The sequence below is a fragment of the Brachypodium distachyon genome, chromosome 3, assembly GCF_000005505.3.
Source record: "Brachypodium distachyon strain Bd21 chromosome 3, Brachypodium_distachyon_v3.0, whole genome shotgun sequence".
NCBI classification, from domain to species: Eukaryota; Viridiplantae; Streptophyta; class Magnoliopsida; order Poales; family Poaceae; genus Brachypodium; species Brachypodium distachyon.
In genome coordinates, this window is record NC_016133.3 from 36,043,876 (window position 1) to 36,062,557 (window position 18,682).

The window sequence follows — 18,682 nt, forward strand, 5'->3', positions numbered from 1 at the left end:
AAGAAACTCGCGCTGCCCGTACACTCGGGCCACGACCGGCCGTCACATGCGAAGATGCGAGTGCAGTTGTGAATTGCAACAAGCAATGGCCAACAACTACTGGGGAGTAGACGGTAGTGTATATAAAAAAGTACACGGGGAGCGGTCTTGGAGATTTGGTTCGGACATTACCATCAAGATCGACTAGGACGCATAGCATAACCATTTATGCCTGCTGCCGCCGCCAATTAATATTGGTCGGAAAATCTCGTTGCGCTGCTGTCATGCTGGAGTACTATTGGATTGCCAGCAATAGCAGTCCCGTACAACTATATCCAATGATCCATTGTCCATGCATGGAGAGGTACCACTACTTTTAAAATTTTAATAATGGACCGCCGAGGGCAAATTTCTGTCGGTATAAGATTTGACGGCCCCATTGCATATTTAAACTTAGAAGCAACTCATCCTTGACCAGGACCAAGGGGAGGATTAAGGAGACAGAGGGATTTACCGGAAACTGTTGTTTATGTTTTGTGTAGTTGCCAGCGACTACACTTATATTGGCATGAATATGTCAAACGGACAAATTCATGTGCTAGAAGCCTATAACATCTGTTCTATGCAGGGTACTCATGAAAAGATCAACGGGAAGGAAAAAATGTTGCTCTAGAAAGCGTGGAATCGCCAAAGAAGTCAGTTCTAGGTAGCGTAATGCAGAGTCGAAGTCCAGTCTACTGTAAAGAGACAACCAGTCACGAGAGAAGATTTGTATCCTGTTGGAAAAAAAACCCGCACTCCCTCCGATCCTAAATTCTTGTCATGGTTTTAGTACAAATTTGAACTGTACTAAAACCACGACAAGAATTTTAGGATCGCATGGAAGTTTTACGCACCTGAGTCATCTAACTCCAGCCTCTTTCTTTATTTCAAGTCTTGAGATAACAAACTAACAGACTGCAGACGGGCCTTTGCACAATGCCGGTTGAGTCATGACAATAATGTTGAAATTAAGAGACCTGTGTGATCGCTGTCCAGGATCCCTTAAAACAAGCGTCCTAATGCTAAATCTAGTACTCCGTAGGTAATCTCATGACAGGAGCGCTGCTTGAATATATGCATCAGGGCAGGATGGTTACCTTTTTGCTATTAAGGCCAGGACGGTTCGTTGGGGGTCTTTGTACTACTAGTTAGCAGTAGCAGCAGCTAACGGATGGTCTGAGAAGTCTCAGAACTAAAAGAAGCAGAAAAGGTATGGGCAAAATTGCCTGCAAGTCCAAGGTAGTGTTTGGTTGCAGATCAAGGCAAGATGGCCTGCAAGTCTAAGTTCTATAGTCTACGGTCTGGAAATGGTGTAGGGTTTTTTAAGAGATATAGGAGCTTGAGATTTGAGAATCAGCATATGCATCCTACTAAAAGTACCATAAACAAACTAAATCCTTACTTCTGCCTAGAAGTATGCACACAGATTCTGAAAGATCACCAGTTCCTGACCACACTCAAGTCATATATACAGAACACTATTCATACTAATAGCTAGAAGTTATACAACACAGGTAACTGAGATCTGGCAAAAGAAGTGCCCAATAACTGACGGTTAATTCTGCACTTGTAAAAGTATAATCTGTTTAACTAACAATGTGAACATATACAGCAAGCACATAGTACCTTCATCGCGCCCATGACACGGCATCAATCTCACTCCTTGCGGACTTGTATAGCTCAAGCCTCTTAAAGCATTGCTGCCTACGGTCCATGAGATTAGGATCCTCGTCAAGGAGTAGTGCGAGCTGCTTAGCCTACACAGGAAATTGATCATTGAAAGGACTGAAAGAAGCAGAGGTGAACACAGTTAGAACACAAAAGAAGACACTTACATCTTTGCTGCCCACTTGAGTATAGAAATAGTTAAGCAGGGACCGCTTGGCTTCCCGGACTTGACAGTGAACAACAGCCTTGGGGATAGTATTCTTCAGTGTCTCAGATACCATCCCAATGTATGAGGACACATTAGAAGCAATCCTCCTGAAGTGTGTGTCAGTGTACCGATCAACAGCAGGAGTGGGAGGGCTTCCAGTTCCAGCCTTGTCCACTTCCTGTGGAAGCTTGCGGAAGAAATCGACCGTCAAATACATCGACTCCATATCAACCAATCGTAGAGCAGTTTTATGACCATCTTCACGGAATCTTTCCAGGGCCTGGTAGCATGCAGCAGCAAGCTCCTTTTGAAGAGTGGGAAATCTTTTCAATTCCTAGTGATACAATATCATTCAGTAATTAAATAACAGGATAGATTATAAGTGGTGCTGGAATTGAAGTGCCAAACAACCAACCTCAGTCTCCCCAATTGATTTCCTTACCAGCTCTTTCAAAACAAGATGCACCTGCAGTGATGGTAAAAGCAACTAAGTGGAGGAAACATAGCAAAGCAGGCAACCACAGGAGGATACTTACAGCATCTACGGAAGCTTCAGCTGGCCCTCTAAAATATTTAAGACCAGATTCGATCAGTCGACGATATCCTTGCTCGGGAGCAATCAAATGAGGCTGATAACCATCAGCTTCTGATACAACTCGCTTAACATTTTGCAAAGAGAGGTAGCGGTCAAATGGAAGCTTCCGCAGAGCAGAAGGGAGTTGGTTATCAAAGACCCCATATATTCGATCACCACCAGGTCGTCTGCAGATATTTGCATCCACGTTACAGATCTTTCGAAAAATTAAATAAGAAATGAAGTACTCAAAATGAAATTTACCCCCCATCAAGATGCTCTTTAAATATTTTGTCAAATGCACGGCAAAGCTCCAAGATGAGGTATAACTGAGCCTGCACAAGCAATTGTGTTCATTTGCCTGTTTGATTCAAATGCAATTTAACTCAAAAGTTCAGTTGATTACCCCAGCGTCAGAAGCAATAGGTCTACCAAGGTGATCCATCTCAGATTCAAGCTCATCAATAGTTTTGTTTATCAAAGATGTTATGCTTGGAATGCGTGCCCTGATCACTGCCTCAAGTTCCTGAAATATAGACACAGCATTGTGTGACCACACAACTACTATCTTACATTCACAAAATGAAAAAACCGGAACAATTTATTTTTTAACCTGTGAAAGAAGTTTAGCAAGATATTCTGAACCCATCCTGCTGGCTAAATGAGCATATTCAGGACTAGAAGCAAAGAACTCTTGTTCTTTTTTCCTAGCAATAATCATGTCAACATTCCTGTTGATATCTGCTTGTGAACGGTTAACAATTCCAACCCATGGGTGTTGTAGTCTGTAGGCTCTTCCTTCAAGAACCTTGGTGAGACGAATGAGTATTAGGAATAAAATGTTCAATGATAAGCCCAAATATACAAGGGAAAATAAAGTAAAAAGAAACATACATCAAGCGCATTTGTTCCCTTGTCCATCAAATCAAGCTTAGTCAACACACCAAAGGTCCTTTCACCTGAACAGATTTAAAATGCTCAGGCAAGAAATATGGTACATGAAGTGAATCACAAGGATATAGTTGTAGTATATTTGTAGCATTGTGAGGAACATATCATAATTTGAAACAAACCTTAAAATATGAAAACTAGAACCAGTAGTATAAGTCATTGAAGTGAATCTACGTAGTATATGGCTAAATAATCAATATCCAACCCCAAAAGCCCTAGAAACTTTCCAAAAGACTCGAATTCATTGCCCTTTTTTCTAATCATCTGATGCCTTCCCCACATTTTTATTCTACCTGATATATGCCACTCAAAGTTGACCTAGTGGCTAAGATTTGAGCTCCCATTCTCCTATTTTAACTGTGTTACCCTGATATGCTCCCTGCTCAGTCAGAGTAAAACATCTAGGGTTGTAAACAAGCTTCAAGTTACTGAATGATACAGTTGCAAATTTTTCGGACAAATAGATATGAAAGTAAGGCATGTGCAATGAGGTAAGTTGATGTGTAGATAGCACGATGATTTTTATTTACAAAATTCATGGCAGCAACGGAAATTATGAATTCCACTGATAATTTTCTAGGTACTAACCCTATACTGCAAAGCAGTGTCGCAGTTTTCTTCAACCTTAAGAAACGGTCAGCACAGATGAACTTCAGTTTCTACCAAACATACGCTGAATTATGCATGGAGATTATCCTAAATGATGATTATGTTGCTATTTTTCAGGTCAAGCACTAATAGTGCCAAAATGGTTGAACCAAATGAACACAACAAAGATTATGAGAGGCAAATAGACATACAAAACAAAAGCCAATTCATAATTATTTAGCATAACACTGAAGCATGGTATATGAGCTAATAGAATTAGTACATCCCAGTAAAGCAAGTGCAGAACTTTGGTTCATACCGGTTGGATCAACCTCCCGAGCAAGCTTAATGGCATCAGATGTTGCTATATCTTGATTAGCAGGAGATATAGCAAGTATAATACAGTTTGGCTACAAAAGAAGGTAGCATGCGTCACTCCATTAGTAAAAATCTACATGCACATCTTATGTATGGGCATGTCCACCAATTGAAGCAATATCAATACCTTATCAACATGTAGGCGCACCATGTTTTCAATGTCCTCGACAATGGTTTCAGGCTGTCCCTCTGAAAAAGATGACAACATGGTGAATGGAATTCCTGGTGAACATTGCATAAATTAGAGTCATAAAAAAAAGTGTAGACATTCGCATACCTATGGCAACTTTAGTTAGACCCGGCAGATCAATCAATGTTAAGTTGACCACTGTAATATTAAAAGAAAATCAGAGATACTTGGCTACTGTTGTCAAATAGAGAAGTTATAGTGCTGTTCGTAAAAAAATAAACTGGAAATTCATATTTAGCAAAAACCAGCAGCAACGTTCTCCTTCAAAATAACAAACAATGGACCAGTAAGTTATGCCCACGGTATAATACCATTTGGTGAGTATATGCTGAGATGAATAGGAACCGGAGATATTTGTTTTGTCCTCCCTGTCAACCTATCAGTTTCATCTTCGATTTCCTTTCGCACAAGAGCTGCAGAAAGAAACATCAGCAGCGAGTACTCAATAAGTAAATCATTGACTTGTGTCGCTTTTTTTTTACAAAACAACCTCAGCGGAAGGAAGACCCTGGCTCCAGGAGGTACATAAAGAAACAGAAAGGAAGGACTAGAGCTCAGGGGGAGGTTAAGAAAACAAAAACAGAAGAGCCATCATTGCATGCAGGTGATCGTGTTTTTTTCTTACAAATGAGGTGTATGCTATTTTTGGATACATGTTGAAATGTACAAATCAGCCTGACCACAAACGCGTAATACTTGAACTTGTAGGACGAGAAGGGTAGAGAAAATTAATCCATACCACTTGTATTGGTCAAGCAAAATAGTTTCAATGCACCTATATATAGCCCTAGGAATGGTGCTACTCGCAGCATCAACACCTACTCATCGGCCGTCACATCCTTGATGGCAATGCACTACTCATTCAAGCAACTTAATCAAATTCACAATGTATTCTGAGCTATCCTCGTAGAATGGAGACTGGAGAGTGACCATTGAACTTTATCTAACATGTGTTATCCTTGTGGTGTTAACACTCCCAGCTTATGCATGCACACAGCCTGAATAGAATCACATATGTAGCTGTGCAGAACATTTAAGCTTTAACCAAGCAATGATGCCGACACAATTACGGATATCATTCCACTGCACCTGCTAGTATCGGGCGAATCACAGTAAACATAGGTAACGAGCCCTTGTGTTGCTTGTTTACTACTCCTATCGAGTACAGCAATCTCAAAGCATAACCCCAGAACAACACCTAATTGCACATCAATGAAGTTGTATGCGCGCGCGGGCAGAGAGAGAGGAAGCTCACCGAAATCAGTGAACCGGCGCCTGGGCATATGCATAAACTCGGCGTAGTCTTTCTCCCCCTCCTCCGTCTTGTGCAGCTGCAGAACCAGCGGCCTCCTCGTCACGATCCCTTCGAATCACAACGCACAAACCCAAAATTAAACTTCAAAACCGCGGCAACAAAAACAAAGATCCAGGCGCAAAATTCGCGGCCATACCCGAGCCGCGAGGAAGGAAGTCGCGCCCGACTATGCTCTCCAGCACGGACGACTTCCCCGAACTCTGCACGCACACAACCGCGCGCCCAACAAAAATCAAACCAAGCGTCTCAGTAATCAACAAACGAAGAGGAAACCCTAGGGGTGGGGGCAGAGGCGATCCGCGGGAGGAGGCGGACCTGGCCGCCGACGACGGCGACGGAAGGCAGTGCCTCCCACAGGGTGGGGAGGGCGCCGTCGCCGCCGTGGTCGCCGAGCACGGTGCAGGCGCGCTGTATGCGGTTCACGAGCCCGATCACGTTCCCCATGGCCGCCATCGCTGCTGCGGCCCCGGCGGTGGGAGCAGGTGGAAGGTTATGGAAGGCGCGAGAGCCGCGGAGAAAGAGAGGGAGAGGGCGGCGCTCTGCTGCTCCGCGTGAGGGCGTGAGCTGTGGACGGAAAGAAGCAGAGGGGCGTCGCTATCGTGGAATTGTATCGGATTGGCAGGGAACCAACGGACGTGTATTTGTAACTGCCGGTTTTGCCCCTTGCGATATTCCAAGTCAAGAAATTTTTAAAAAGAAGGTCCAAGTCGGCTTCGGTCACTATGAACTTTTTTTTAGCTCCGGTCACTTGAACTTTTAATTTGAATTGAAATTCAAAAGAATGGAGAGTATTTCTCTTGATATTTATGAAGATTTTCTAGACAAATAGTAATGTGATTTTTCAAAAAACAATTATAAAACAGTGTGGGCTGAAAAGCAAAATAGTACTGCCTCCGATTCTAAATTCTTATCTCAAATTTGCCTAAATATGGATGTATCTATTTTTAAAAGACGTCTAGATACATGTAATATTTCGACAACAACTTAGAATCGGAGGGAGTAACATGTTGTGACACCACGATTTTGTTTTGTTAGGACGATACTAGGATATTAAATCGTTCGAACAAATTGAGCATTTTGTTTAAATTATCAATTGAGTAAACATCCTGGTTTTCTTTGGAACACCCTAATGAATATGATCCTTGCGTTGTCTTGAAATAACTAGTAATTTTTTTCCAAACAATATGTTCTCGGAGAATCAAAATGAGCTTTCCATCTAAAAACAAATCTAATTTCTACTCCCTCCGTCCCATATTAAGTGATGAAATATTACATGTATCTAGACGTCTCGTGGGTTCAAATATATTCATATTTGGACAAATTTGAGTCACTTAATATGGAACGAAAGGAGTAGATCATTTGATTCAAACATTTTTTTCCTCTCATGATTTCATGAAGCAATTCCTAGTCTCTCTTTGCAGGGAGAAGAGTTAGTCACGAGTATGGCTACAAACACTTTGCAAGCCAAGAGATGTAGGACCCGTCATTCGGTCATGCTCTGGCTCCTAGATCCACAGTTGGAGAGAATCCGAATGATTCAGCTCCAAGTAGATGAATTCGTGGAGTGAAGCGGGTGCCCGTTTATTTTTGCGGAGCTCGATTGCGTCCGATCCCGGAGTTCACACGATTCCGACCCATACCGATAAGAGGCTGGACCAAAGGCTATGAAAATTGCTCAAGACTCACTTTTTCCTCACATTGTGGATGCTCTTAATAAACATGAAAAGAGTAAACTATGCCACGAATTTTCTAAGCAACTGTACATCGTCATATCGTGGCACTTTTCTCATCCTTCGTGGAGAAGGCACAAGGGTAGTTCGGGAACAGCACGGGCTGATAAGGACGGTGTCAGGTTCACAGCCAGTCAAAAGTTGTTCCGAAATTCCACGCCCCGGATTTCAAACCTCTCCCTGCGATCGTGATGGGCCTTCTACGCTATTAGCGTTTCAAGGTCCAAACAGACCCTGATTTGTCTACCCGGCACATATTGTGGCCCATGTACCCGGGGGCTCGGCCCATTCGTGAAGACCTTTGCAGAGCTTTCGCGAAGGGTTTTTGCTAGGCCTATAGAGATCGCAGCAACGCCCGCCCTCTCACTCCCCTCGCGCCGCCTCCTCCCGGCGCGATCCGACTCGTCCCTCCGAACAGAGCGCGCACTCGCGCACTCGTAGCAGGCGGCGGCCATGGTGCTGGTCTTCGACGAGTTCGGCCGGCGTTTCATCATCCTGAGGGAGCAGGAGAGCAAGTCGCGCCTGCGGGGGCTCGATGCGCACAAGGCCAACGTCGCCGGCGGCAAGGCCGTCGCGCGCATCCTCCGCACCTCGCTCGGCCCCAAGGGCATGGACAAGATGCTCCAGTCCCCTGACGGCGACGTCACAATCAGTAACCGCCGACCCCCCCTCACCCACTCCCACTCCCCTCTCCCCTCTGCTTCCTGATATTAGCTTATCTCAAGGTTCCTTGGTGCGTTGCTCGCATGGGATCTGGTCATTGCATCACTTGCTTTGAGGATTAGGTATTTTTGGTGGGTAGTATGCGGTATCTGTTCTGAGATCTGGGTGTTTATAGGACTGTTAGTTCTGCTGGAAATGGCTCTGATTTGATGCCCTAGCTAGTTTATTCAGATAGTAATTTTGTTCAGTTCCGGCACTCGCTGGATGTGAGAATGGACTTTCATTTCTGCAGTCAACTATTTTGTACTGTTTTCGAGGGAAGGTCCCTTTTACTGGCGCAATGGCTAGGCCAGTTGCTTATGTAGTTTTAGGGTTTTGAAATGAGTCACCGTGGACATGCTGCGTGGATTTGGAAATTGGGGATTTTGCTTTGAACAGTTTATTGAGCGGCTCATGTATAGATTGCGTATCAGAGTGTTATTTTGCCTTTGGTGTTTGTTTACTGAATGAGTACTTATGAACTTTCAGCAAATGATGGTGCAACAATCCTGGAACAAATGGATGTTGACAACCAGATCGCAAAGCTGATGGTGGAGCTATCCCGCAGTCAAGACTATGAAATTGGGGATGGTACCACTGGGGTGGTGGTCATGGCAGGGTCGCTCCTGGAGCAAGCTGAAAAACTTCTTGAGCGAGGTATTCATCCAATAAGGATTGCGGAAGGTTATGAGATGGCCTCGCGGATAGCTTTTGACCACCTTGAACACATCTCCAATAAGTTTGAGTTCACGGCCACAAATATAGAGCCTTTGGTGCAGACCTGCATGACCACTCTGTCCTCAAAGATGTAAGGCTTACAATATTCACACTTGCCCTATCAATTTTGTAGACAATCTTTTGATCCTGTCAGGAGTTATCTTTGTTTCAGCCTTAAAAGAAATTCCTTACGCGTAAATTCAATCATCGGTGCAGTTTTTTTTTACTCTTTTGTGTGATTCGATCCATTATCCTTATTCTGCAGTGTTAACCGTTGTAAGCGGATGCTTGCTGAGATTGCTGTCAAGGCAGTCCTTGCAGTTGCTGATTTGGAAAGGAAGGATGTAAACTTGGACTTGATTAAAGTAGAAGGCAAGGTTGGTGGGAAGCTAGAGGACACTGAGCTAATATACGGAATTGCTGTTGACAAAGACATGAGCCATCCACAAATGCCAAAGAGAATTGAGGATGCTAATATTGCCATCTTGACCTGCCCATTTGAGCCCCCGAAGCCCAAGACAAAGCATAAGGTTGACATTGACACTGTAGAAAAATTCCAGACTCTGCGTGAGCAAGAGCAGAAATACTTTGATGAAATGGTTCAGAAATGCAAGGTAAGCAGTAGAGGGCAAAATGATAACCTTTGTATGAAGTGTATTCAGTTTGTATCATACCAGGCTGCATGTTTGATTCGGTCATTTGTATTTTCACATAGGATGTTGGTGCAACCTTGGTTATTTGCCAATGGGGTTTTGACGATGAAGCCAATCACTTGCTTATGCATAGAAATCTGCCTGCTGTCAGATGGGTTGGTGGTGTTGAATTGGAATTGATTGCCATAGCTACAGGTCTGTACGAATACCTCTATGTGAGCCTGAATTTCTTTTAAAGATGGTGCCTAACATTTGAAAACTGACTGCAGGGGGGCGGATTGTTCCAAGATTCCAAGAGTTGAGTCCTGAAAAGCTTGGAAAGGTACAACTGCTTTGCATGTGTCTTTTCCTTCAGTAACAAGGAATGCACGCTTTTGTGTTGCTGTATATTCTGTTGACTGGTGTTCGGCTGTGCAGTGAAATTATATAGTTGAGACGAGATGTGCAGATTAAGCATTGGCTTGACACGAGTTTTTATGTGTGTGTGTATACTTCGCAATTATTTCTGATAGCAAGCACATCGAGCAAAATTATTAGTTAAACTGGATTGACCGCTGAAATTTCAATTGAATACTGAATCTCAACCCTGTGTTAATTTTTACACGATTCTTGGTGCCTGAGTAGGCTTGTCACTTCCCTCTGATACAGCAAGTCTTTCTTTTTGAACAGTAATTCTAATGGAAAATATTCCCTGTCAAATGGCTCGCTATGCTTAAAATCTGTTTTGTTGTATCACCAGTTATCAGTAGCTCACATGTTCCATTTATTTGCATGCTGTGCTTAAACAGGCTGGATTAGTTAGAGAGAAGTCATTTGGAACAACAAAAGATCGAATGCTTTACATCGAGAAGTGTGCAAATTCCAGAGCTGTAACTATCTTCATTCGTGGTGGTACGTCTGATGTGTATGCATCTTCTTGTTTGCACATGCATGTATCTCCACATCATTTTCTAGGTCACGCATGTTTTTATTTTCAGCCCGTCATGGTCAATCTGCCAATCCAACTGAGCGACACTTTTGCATCACATAAAGTTGAATTAATTGTACAAGTGTTGGCGATATAGTAGTTGCCAGTTTCACTATTATGCATTGCATTGTTGAATCTGGTTTACTTGCATAAATCTGGATTTACATATTTATCGTGCAGATATAATCCATTGAATCATACAGACCCTGCACTAAAATGTATGAAATAAAGTCTATTGCTTTTGCTTTGAAAAAGGATCAAAACTTTCTGAACAACAAACTGATGATTGCGCTGTATGATATAAAAACTTTACGATATTGTTGGTCCTTAGTCAATAAATTGACTGCCTGGTCCTGTCATCATGTTCGTTTCAATATCAGATCATAATTTGACAGTGCCTTGTCATACCTAACCAGCGGGTTTGTAGAATTGATAAAATATCGTATCATCACATCACAATCATGTGATATAGTGCTAATCATGTGATATAGTGCTATTTAGTTTTTTGTTGCATTTGCTTGTAGATATATAATTCCAAGGCCTCAAACTGCAACCTAAGCAATGATGGAAAGCAGGGAATAATGGATGACCGCTAGCTTTAGATTCTGAACGTCAGTTTATACATTGCAGTCATGACCTAAGATAAAAGATATACTGTGATTGGAGTTTCCATGATGAAAACTTACTGCTACTCTGCAGGCAACAAAATGATGATTGAGGAGGCCAAGCGAAGTATTCATGATGCTCTGTGTGTGGCTAGGAATCTTATCCGCAATAACTCTATTGTTTATGGTGGCGGCTCAGCTGAGATATCTTGCTCAATAGCTGTCGATGCTGCTGCAGATCGATATGCTGGAGTTGAGCAGGTAATTGCTGAGTTTCGACATCTAAGTTGCAAGTTTGCAACAAGGTGCAATGTCATTTAATTGCATTTCTCTGTACTTGCAGTATGCAATCAGATCGTTTGCTGATGCGTTGGACGGCATTCCACTAGCCTTAGCTGAAAACAGTGGTTTGCCACCTATTGATACACTGACTGCAGTAAAATCTCAGCAAGTTAAGGTATAGTGTTTCTGCTGTCCTTTGCCCTCCAGTGTGTTCTCTAATAGCAATTGTGAATCTGAACTGTCTCATCTTTGTTGTTGTCGATTCAGTGCAACATCGTTCATTGTACTTGTTAGCCCGATCAATATGCCTAAATCCTTGTGTGTGTGTTTCAATGCAACGTTGGTCATTGTACATGTGGTTCAAGATCGATGTTCCTAAATACTGGTGTTCGTATGCTAGTTATACTGTGCTAGGCTGTTTTTGATAACTTGTTTCACATTTGTGAATAACATGGATGAGATTGCCTGGCCACCTCTGCAGGAAGGCAATCCCCACTGTGGCATTGACTGCAACGATGTCGGGACGAACGACATGAGAGAGCAGAACGTGTTTGAAACCCTGATTGGCAAGCAGCAGCAGTTATTGCTGGCAACGCAGGTGGTGAAGATGATTCTCAAGATTGACGATGTTATCACTCCGTCCGAGTTCTGAGTATTGGCTATATTGCAAGCATGGACAACGAAGCTGGATGTGACAACTGGCAAGCAATTAGTCTACCAGACCTGAAGCAGTTGTGTTTGTTTGGTGGAGCTAGCGAGCAACCTGTGTGTTTTTGCTGTGACGCTCATCCACACTGTAGCGCATGAAATATCTTCCTGTAGCTTAGAAGTTTGGATGAACAATCTCATTTTTCACCCCTATATTTTCAGATGCTTAATGCTATATAGTTTGGATGTTTTTGCTCGTACCTTTTACCATCTAAAATTGATTATTCAATCATCCGTGAGTTAAATGCATTTAATCTGTTCTGCTATAGAGGAATCGGTGCCACCATCAGTCCAATCTGGACTTCTGGAGGGGGAGAAATGCATGTTTAACAGATGGAGAAGAGCCAAAACCTTGATTTATTATCGATTATACTCTAATGCAATGTGGCTCAAGGGCTTGTCACATAATTTTACATCAAGCAGAGAATCATCTCATTAACTGGCTTCACACATGCTTGAGCTTTGCGTCGGCCAGCATGCCCTCTATGGCGGCCTTCCAGATCTTCCAGTGCGTCTGGTCTTCCAGCAGCAGCCTCACCGTCCCTGCCGACGTGGTCAGCGCCACCGCGAAGCACCTCCGGCCGTCGACCACCGCCACCGTCTCTCCCGGCGAGGACGAAGACGACACCCCGAGGACCTCATCTGCATCGATCACGACAAAAATCAACGGCCGACAGAGATGGTGTCAGTACGAGTAGCACGTGAGCAAATCAGCAAAACGCAAGTGGGCTGCGACGTGCCGTCGACCATGCATGGCGTGGCATTGCACGGACCAAAGACGAGACGTCCAGACAGGACTGAGCCATCGATGGAAGAAGACGAAGAGCGGAACGCTTCTTTCAGGTGATGCGTGCAAGCGGCGTGCGGGCGCGTGGGCGCAGGTGGGGCAAACGGGAAGACGACGAAGAGACGGTGCTTGCTTGCTTGCCCGGCCAAGAATTGGTGCCATGGCGTGCGCGGTGTGCGACGTAGGTAAATAACGCTACTCCGTACTACACTGATCAATCCACTGTGCTGACACGACAGAGATTGCTACAGATGGAGATTTATTTTTGGGACGGTTGATTTGGAGCTTACGGTCGTCGTAGGTGGCGAAGGCGCCCCGGAGGCGCTTCTTCCCTAGCCTCAACGCCACCGTTCTGCCGCCGCGCTGGGGGAAGACGGCCACCGTCCTCACCCGCACCCTCCCTGCAATACAATCAAATCAATGTCGTGCATCTTCATTAGCAATGCCGCGGCATGGGCGGAAGGCCGTAAGGATATGCCTTGTCTCTCAGACTCTCACCGCAAGGCAGGCAGACCCTGAGAGCGACGCCTTTCTGGACGCCGGCACTGATGCTCACGGCCAAGGCATCGTCATCGCCTCCAGCGCTTCCGATCCCTCTGTCGACGTCCGCGGCGGCGGCGCCCCTGAGCCTGAGCGCGGCCGCGCCACGGAGGCACGTGGCGGCCGCCGCGGTGAGCGTGAGGAGCTCGGCGGGGGAATGGCGGCTGGTCTCGAGCCCCGCCCTCACGGCGGAGGCCACGCGTGGCCCGCCGGCGCCGGCGCGCTCCGCCGCCTCCGCGCACACCGTCGCCACCAGCGCCGCCGCGGACGCCAGCACCGCGCCCAGCTTCTTGCTGTCCTCCCGCGGCTCCGACGACACGATGCCGGCGATGGCCGCGGCGAGCTGCGCCACCGAGACGGCCGCGTGCGCCTGCGCCGAGTGGAGCCGGAGCTCGTCGCGGCGGCGTCGGCGCCGCCGCTGGCTGCCGGCGACGGAGACGATGCTGTCCAGGAAGTAGCCGCGCAGGACCGCGCTCAGCTGCCCCACGTTCAGCTGCGCGCCGAAACACACGCACACACACACACACACACACTCTCTCTTGTCAAATCCGACGACAGACTCACTGTGCTTAATTAGCGTTGTCACGCGAATCAGTCAGTTCCTTGTGTTGCTGTCCTTACCCAAGTAGGCTGGTGGAGCCTATGCTTGCCCTGCTTCTTGGAGCCCGGCTTCCCACTGGCCAAAACTCTCTGCAAGATAAAACCAAGGCCATCACATTGGTAATCACAGGGAAAGATCACAATTCACAAGTTGTCTCTCTCTATTGCCGTAACAATTTCAACAACTCACTGGCAGACTGGCTTACCCATGTCTGAGTCTGATTGAACAATTGGCCTTCGTCTCCGTCGAATGGGACCGTGCCAAGATCTTCCTTTCCATCTTCGTTTTCGCCTTCGTCTTCCTTCCCCTTGGCTTCCTGACGGTCTTCCAGTGATGCTCCTAGGCACTGTTTGGCACAAAAAAAAAAGTAGTAGTTAGAATTAGAAGTTGGTCTGAACATTCTTCGAAGATGCAAATGAAAACACACTCTTGACAAATCCGACAACCAATCACTGTACTGTACTTGATTAGATTTGTTTTGTTTTCACGAGAACAAAAGCTTTGTTTATTTATTCATGTCATTTTGGAATGTGCAAATTTGTTCTAAAACTCTGACCACTAATCAATAATATACACAAAGTAATTGTACCTAGAGCATGCATCTGCATAGGTCAATTCTTAGTTAATTCTTTTCGAAGATTCAGTTATCGTTTCTGGTATTTTCTCTCTTTCCATGTCGGTATATAGCTACAAGTCAAAATGTTTTCATAACATTTGTACTCCCTTCGTTTCATAATTCTTGTCGAAATATTACATGTATCTAGATACTTTTTAGAAATAGATATATCAATTTTTGGGTAAATTTGAGACAAGAATTATGGAGCGGAGGGAGTACTATTTATAGTGTACTTGTTGTCCTTACCCAAGTAGGCTGGTGGAGCCTATGCTTGCCCTGCTGCCTGGAGCTCGGCTTCCCGCTGGCTAAAACTCTCTGTCACGTAAAACCAAGGACATCACATTGATAATCACAGGAATATATCACAAGACGTCTCTCTCAATTGCCATAACAATTCAACAACTCACTGGCTTACCCATGTCTGAGTCTGATTGAACAATTGGCCTTTGTCTCCGTCGAATGGGACCGTGCCAAGATCTTCCTCTCCGTCTTCATCTTCCTTCCCCTCGCCTTCCTGACGGTCTTCCGGTGATGTTCCTAGGCACTGTTGGCAGAAAAATAGTAATTAAAACTTAGAACTAGAAGTTGGTCTGAACATTCTTAATTTACGCATCGAAGATGCAAAGGAAAGTACATGATAATAATGTAATGTACTACCGCTCGTGTTTCGGTACACATCTTTCAGAAATTTTACTGATATTAAAGCAAAGTTCACGCGCATCGAGTATTACATCTGAATGGGTTCCAAATTATGATGAAGTTGCTTCAGAGATTAATGAATGTCGACACCCAGCCTCTGTTGTTTAATGGAATGGGAGGTGTGGTCCATTGTATGCGAGCAGCCAGGGAAACATACACTGGGGGAGAGTATCTGGAACAGATCCGAGGAGGAGGGGCTCCATGTCCGAGAGAGGAACTCCATTGCTTGTTCAGGGATCACCGGCATCTCTGCGCATTTCGTACCCCGTGACGACGACTTATCCGTGCGACGGATGCTCGCCACCTTCTGCGCGTCGATCTGCATGCTCTCTGCCTGCTTGAACATCCAGCAGATGATCAGTGAGCCATCAGCTTGGTAATCAGAACATGCTAATGGAGATGCAGCCGTAGGTTGCTGAAACAGTTGTAGTCTAGAAAAGAAAAAGAACAGTTGATCCTTTCTCTAAATACTGTCATAAGATGCAGTTGTGTCAAAATTTACAAGCAGTGCTTAAAATTTGTAAAGATTGTATTATAGTAGACTTAGCCACATCTCTTTGGATAATTTATTTTGTGTACAGCTAAATAAAATTATATCTTATGAGGAGAAGAAGACGAAGCAAGGAGGAAAGTTTCATCACCATTTGACAGGACAAGGAATGGCATCTCTGGAAGGAGGCCATCCCAAACTCCACTCCTCTCCTGAAATGCTCCATTTTCTGCTGCATAAACCAGTTTACCGCCTAAAGATTTAACAGAATCTGATCAGTGGAATGGATTAGCAATGAGAAAAGATGATCCTAGCACTGCCTTATTTATAGTCAGGGCCAAGTTTTTGTCGTCCACTAAATGCGATATCAAGATCCTACCAACAGTGTAGACTGTTCATGATTCGTCTTTCTTGCTATGGACAATTTGGTAGAAAACAAGCACTAGAAAACAGCTGAAATTATTGTATTAAAGCATTTTCCTAATTGACTGCACATATAAAATTATTGGAGAGCCAAGTTTCAGGTAAGACAATCTGTTTCCCCATGCTAAAACTTTGAGATGATCTACATTGGACTCAGATTAATATTTGCAACATTTCCATGAGCAGTACCTTTTCAATGGAACTTGCCTAATGGTCTACAATAAGTAGAAACAAAAAATATAGAATTACTTCAAACAATAATAAAAACAGAGTAGACTAACTTAAAGAAACTTATGATCAATAAGGTATTAGTTTATTAAAAGAAGCAAGCAAACAAGAAGGAAAGTATCTAAAAGAAAACAAGGAGGAGAACTATAGAGTAGCAGCAAAGCACCATGAAGGTAGGCACTTCAAGGGGGAGAACTAGAGTAGCAGTAAGCACCATCAAGCTTAGCCTGAAGATAGGCACTTCAAGGGGGAGAACTAGAGTAGCAGTAAGCACCGTGAAGCTTATGCTGAAGACAAGCACTTGATAGAAGAAAGACTTACCTTACTAGGAAGCCCTATGCACTGATGTTATGACACCTGCATGGGTACAAGTATTTATATCACAAACACCTCCCAAAAAAGGTAGACACAGACGGCAAACGCACTGTATTAGCAGTAAGAGGGTCTATTATTATAGCTGCCACTCCCCACAAGATGCAGAATGCTCTGTATTGTATGTCGAAACCGCTTTCGTTTCAACATCCTGTTGGGCAAATCTTTCCCCACCCAGGATCTCCGATGCTCAAGTGGAGCAGTAAACGGCGAAAAGCGGGCAGATTTCGCAATGCTTCTTGTGGAATGGATCTCTGGAGACTAACCAACTAGGCCTCAATTAGTGTGGATTAGGCCGAGGAGATGGTCCTACTATGGAAATTTGGCATTGCTTTATGGTTGCCACTTATGGTGTATGAGAATGGAAAATATCGCTGTGCCGTACCGCGTGTATCGTTAAAAGAAGAAGTGTATGATTATGTGGTAAAATACAATAGATGATTAGATGGTAGTCATGCAATTTGATCTGCTGTCCAAGAGAAATTTGCAGTGGATACGGAGAATGATTGTGACGCCGAACAAAAGGGAAGGATTAGCACTCTTTTTGAAATGATCAACCATAACGAAAGCTTTCGTGCAAAGCAACTCGGGTGCTTTAAAAGTGTACTGCTGGGGTGATAACATATGATTTTCCCCAGGTGAAAAATGTACTGTCAATTTGATCTGCAATGCTCGATTCTTGTTAGTTTAAGAGTGCTACTCGGGCAGCTTGGGCAGTATAGGTGCTCTTGGCCCCTCAATAGACGCGCTGATCATGGCAAAACTCCGCGTGTCGCAGAGATCATCAGATCAGTGCTTTCTCCTCAGATTGTGCAGCAGCAATCTGTCAAGACGTTCAAAACTAGAGAGAAATGGCACGCAGTACTGACCTGGTCTGTGGTGCCTGCTGAGAATGTTCCGTTTCTTGTGCTGAGCCGATCGACAGGAAGAAGAGTTTCAGTTTAGCAGAGCGGGCATGGAGATGAGATCGCAAGCCAACGGGCATAGCAGCAGCTTGATTTCGTTTCTTGAGGCGATATTTGATCACTAATTTGCTGTCGTAATCCCTGGATTTAAGGCAGGCATCGGATCGTATAGCCGTTTGACAGGGAGCCGGGAGCCAAGGCCCACTGGAAGTGATTGGCCCACAGGGTCCAGCAAAAGAAAAGAAAAAACACCAACATTTCAGGAGGAAATTGCATGCATGATCCATAAACTTGGCACTGATGTTCACTTTCATCCATAAACTTGCTGATTTGAAAAACGTCCCCTTAAACTTGGCATGTGGGTTCACTTATCGTCCAAATTGATGAATTCGGGCTAAATTAGGCTACTCTGTCATCTTACGTGGCTGGGGGGTCTTCTTTGCAAATTTGCGGCCGCTGTTTTTCTTTCATTGAACCCCAGGTATTTTTTGGCCTATAACCCGCGGTCCAGGCATCGCTACAAAGAGGTGGCATGTTTGATTTATTAAAAAAAAACTCACTCGTTGCGTGTTAAACCGTTGGGCCTTTGTCCTCCTCAGTTACACTGCCTCGCCCGAGGGAGACGAAGCGACAGAACAGAAGGGCCGGACTGCCGGAGGCGATTGTCAACAATCTCCGACGGCACAACCGGCGACACCCACACAGATGGAATCGCGTAGATGACGACGACTTGAACGGCGGCTTCATCGACATCCATCGTGTGG

The 18,682-nt window shown here is 44.6% G+C and overlaps 3 protein-coding genes across 7 annotated transcripts; 1 reads left to right on the top strand and 2 right to left on the bottom strand.

The window, feature by feature from the left end:
- Positions 1–1,398: 1,398 nt before the first annotated feature.
- On the bottom strand, positions 1,399–6,473 carry LOC100830127 (dynamin-related protein 1E). Its single transcript, XM_003574312.4, has 15 exons — positions 6,209–6,473; positions 6,030–6,093; positions 5,834–5,941; positions 4,890–4,991; positions 4,666–4,716; positions 4,516–4,577; positions 4,330–4,420; positions 3,366–3,430; positions 3,085–3,279; positions 2,878–2,997; positions 2,736–2,806; positions 2,434–2,659; positions 2,313–2,363; positions 1,857–2,231; positions 1,399–1,778 (listed from the first exon to the last, which is right to left on the bottom strand). The coding sequence occupies exons 1-15, from the start codon at positions 6,344–6,346 to the stop codon at positions 1,650–1,652; spliced, it is 1,848 nt and encodes a 615-aa protein (XP_003574360.1). The 5' UTR covers positions 6,347–6,473; the 3' UTR covers positions 1,399–1,649.
- Positions 6,474–7,972: 1,499 nt separating this feature from the next.
- On the top strand, positions 7,973–12,502 carry LOC100830440 (T-complex protein 1 subunit epsilon). The gene is made up of 9 exons (XM_003574313.4): positions 7,973–8,275; positions 8,815–9,133; positions 9,308–9,656; positions 9,758–9,890; positions 9,965–10,017; positions 10,484–10,586; positions 11,362–11,528; positions 11,611–11,724; positions 12,031–12,502. Exons 1-9 carry the CDS (start codon positions 8,077–8,079, stop codon positions 12,199–12,201), a joined length of 1,608 nt encoding a protein of 535 aa, XP_003574361.1. The 5' UTR covers positions 7,973–8,076; the 3' UTR covers positions 12,202–12,502.
- LOC100841548 (VAN3-binding protein) lies at positions 12,305–18,024 on the bottom strand. Of its 5 annotated transcripts, none has more exons than XM_024461525.1 (11): positions 17,883–18,024; positions 16,856–16,998; positions 16,142–16,243; positions 15,658–15,834; positions 15,217–15,345; positions 15,048–15,116; positions 14,391–14,531; positions 14,206–14,274; positions 13,543–14,077; positions 13,335–13,445; positions 12,305–12,899 (listed from the first exon to the last, which is right to left on the bottom strand). In XM_024461525.1, the coding sequence occupies exons 2-11, from the start codon at positions 16,856–16,858 to the stop codon at positions 12,703–12,705; spliced, it is 1,533 nt and encodes a 510-aa protein (XP_024317293.1). In that variant the 5' UTR covers positions 16,859–16,998; positions 17,883–18,024; the 3' UTR covers positions 12,305–12,702. The 5 variants fall into 5 exon arrangements, with proteins under 5 accessions (XP_024317293.1, XP_024317291.1, XP_014756960.1 ...); XM_024461523.1 differs by having other exon boundaries at positions 16,808–16,998; XM_014901474.2 differs by having other exon boundaries at positions 16,963–16,998; positions 17,883–18,023.
- Between the last annotated feature and the right edge of the window lie 658 nt (positions 18,025–18,682).

Coding starts and splice junctions, on each gene's coding strand:
- LOC100830127 (XM_003574312.4), bottom strand. CDS start 6,346: ATGGCGGCCATGGGGAACGTGATCGGGCTCGTGAACCGCATACAGCGC. Junction 4,992..5,833: donor GCGCCGGTTCACTGATTTCG/GTGAGCTTCCTC, acceptor TTCTTTCTGCAG/CTCTTGTGCGAAAGGAAATC. Junction 3,280..3,365: donor AGGGAACAAATGCGCTTGAT/GTATGTTTCTTT, acceptor CGTCTCACCAAG/GTTCTTGAAGGAAGAGCCTA.
- LOC100830440 (XM_003574313.4), top strand. CDS start 8,077: ATGGTGCTGGTCTTCGACGAGTTCGGCCGGCGTTTCATCATCCTGAGG. Junction 10,018..10,483: donor GTCCTGAAAAGCTTGGAAAG/GTACAACTGCTT, acceptor GTGCTTAAACAG/GCTGGATTAGTTAGAGAGAA. Junction 11,529..11,610: donor GATATGCTGGAGTTGAGCAG/GTAATTGCTGAG, acceptor CTGTACTTGCAG/TATGCAATCAGATCGTTTGC.
- LOC100841548 (XM_024461523.1), bottom strand. CDS start 16,858: ATGGTGCTTACTGCTACTCTAGTTCTCCCCCTTGAAGTGCCTACCTTC. Junction 16,244..16,807: donor TTGAAGTGCCTACCTTCATG/GTGCTTTGCTGC, acceptor TTAAATCTTTAG/GCGGTAAACTGGTTTATGCA. Junction 12,900..13,334: donor CTTCGCCACCTACGACGACC/GTAAGCTCCAAA, acceptor TGATCGATGCAG/ATGAGGTCCTCGGGGTGTCG.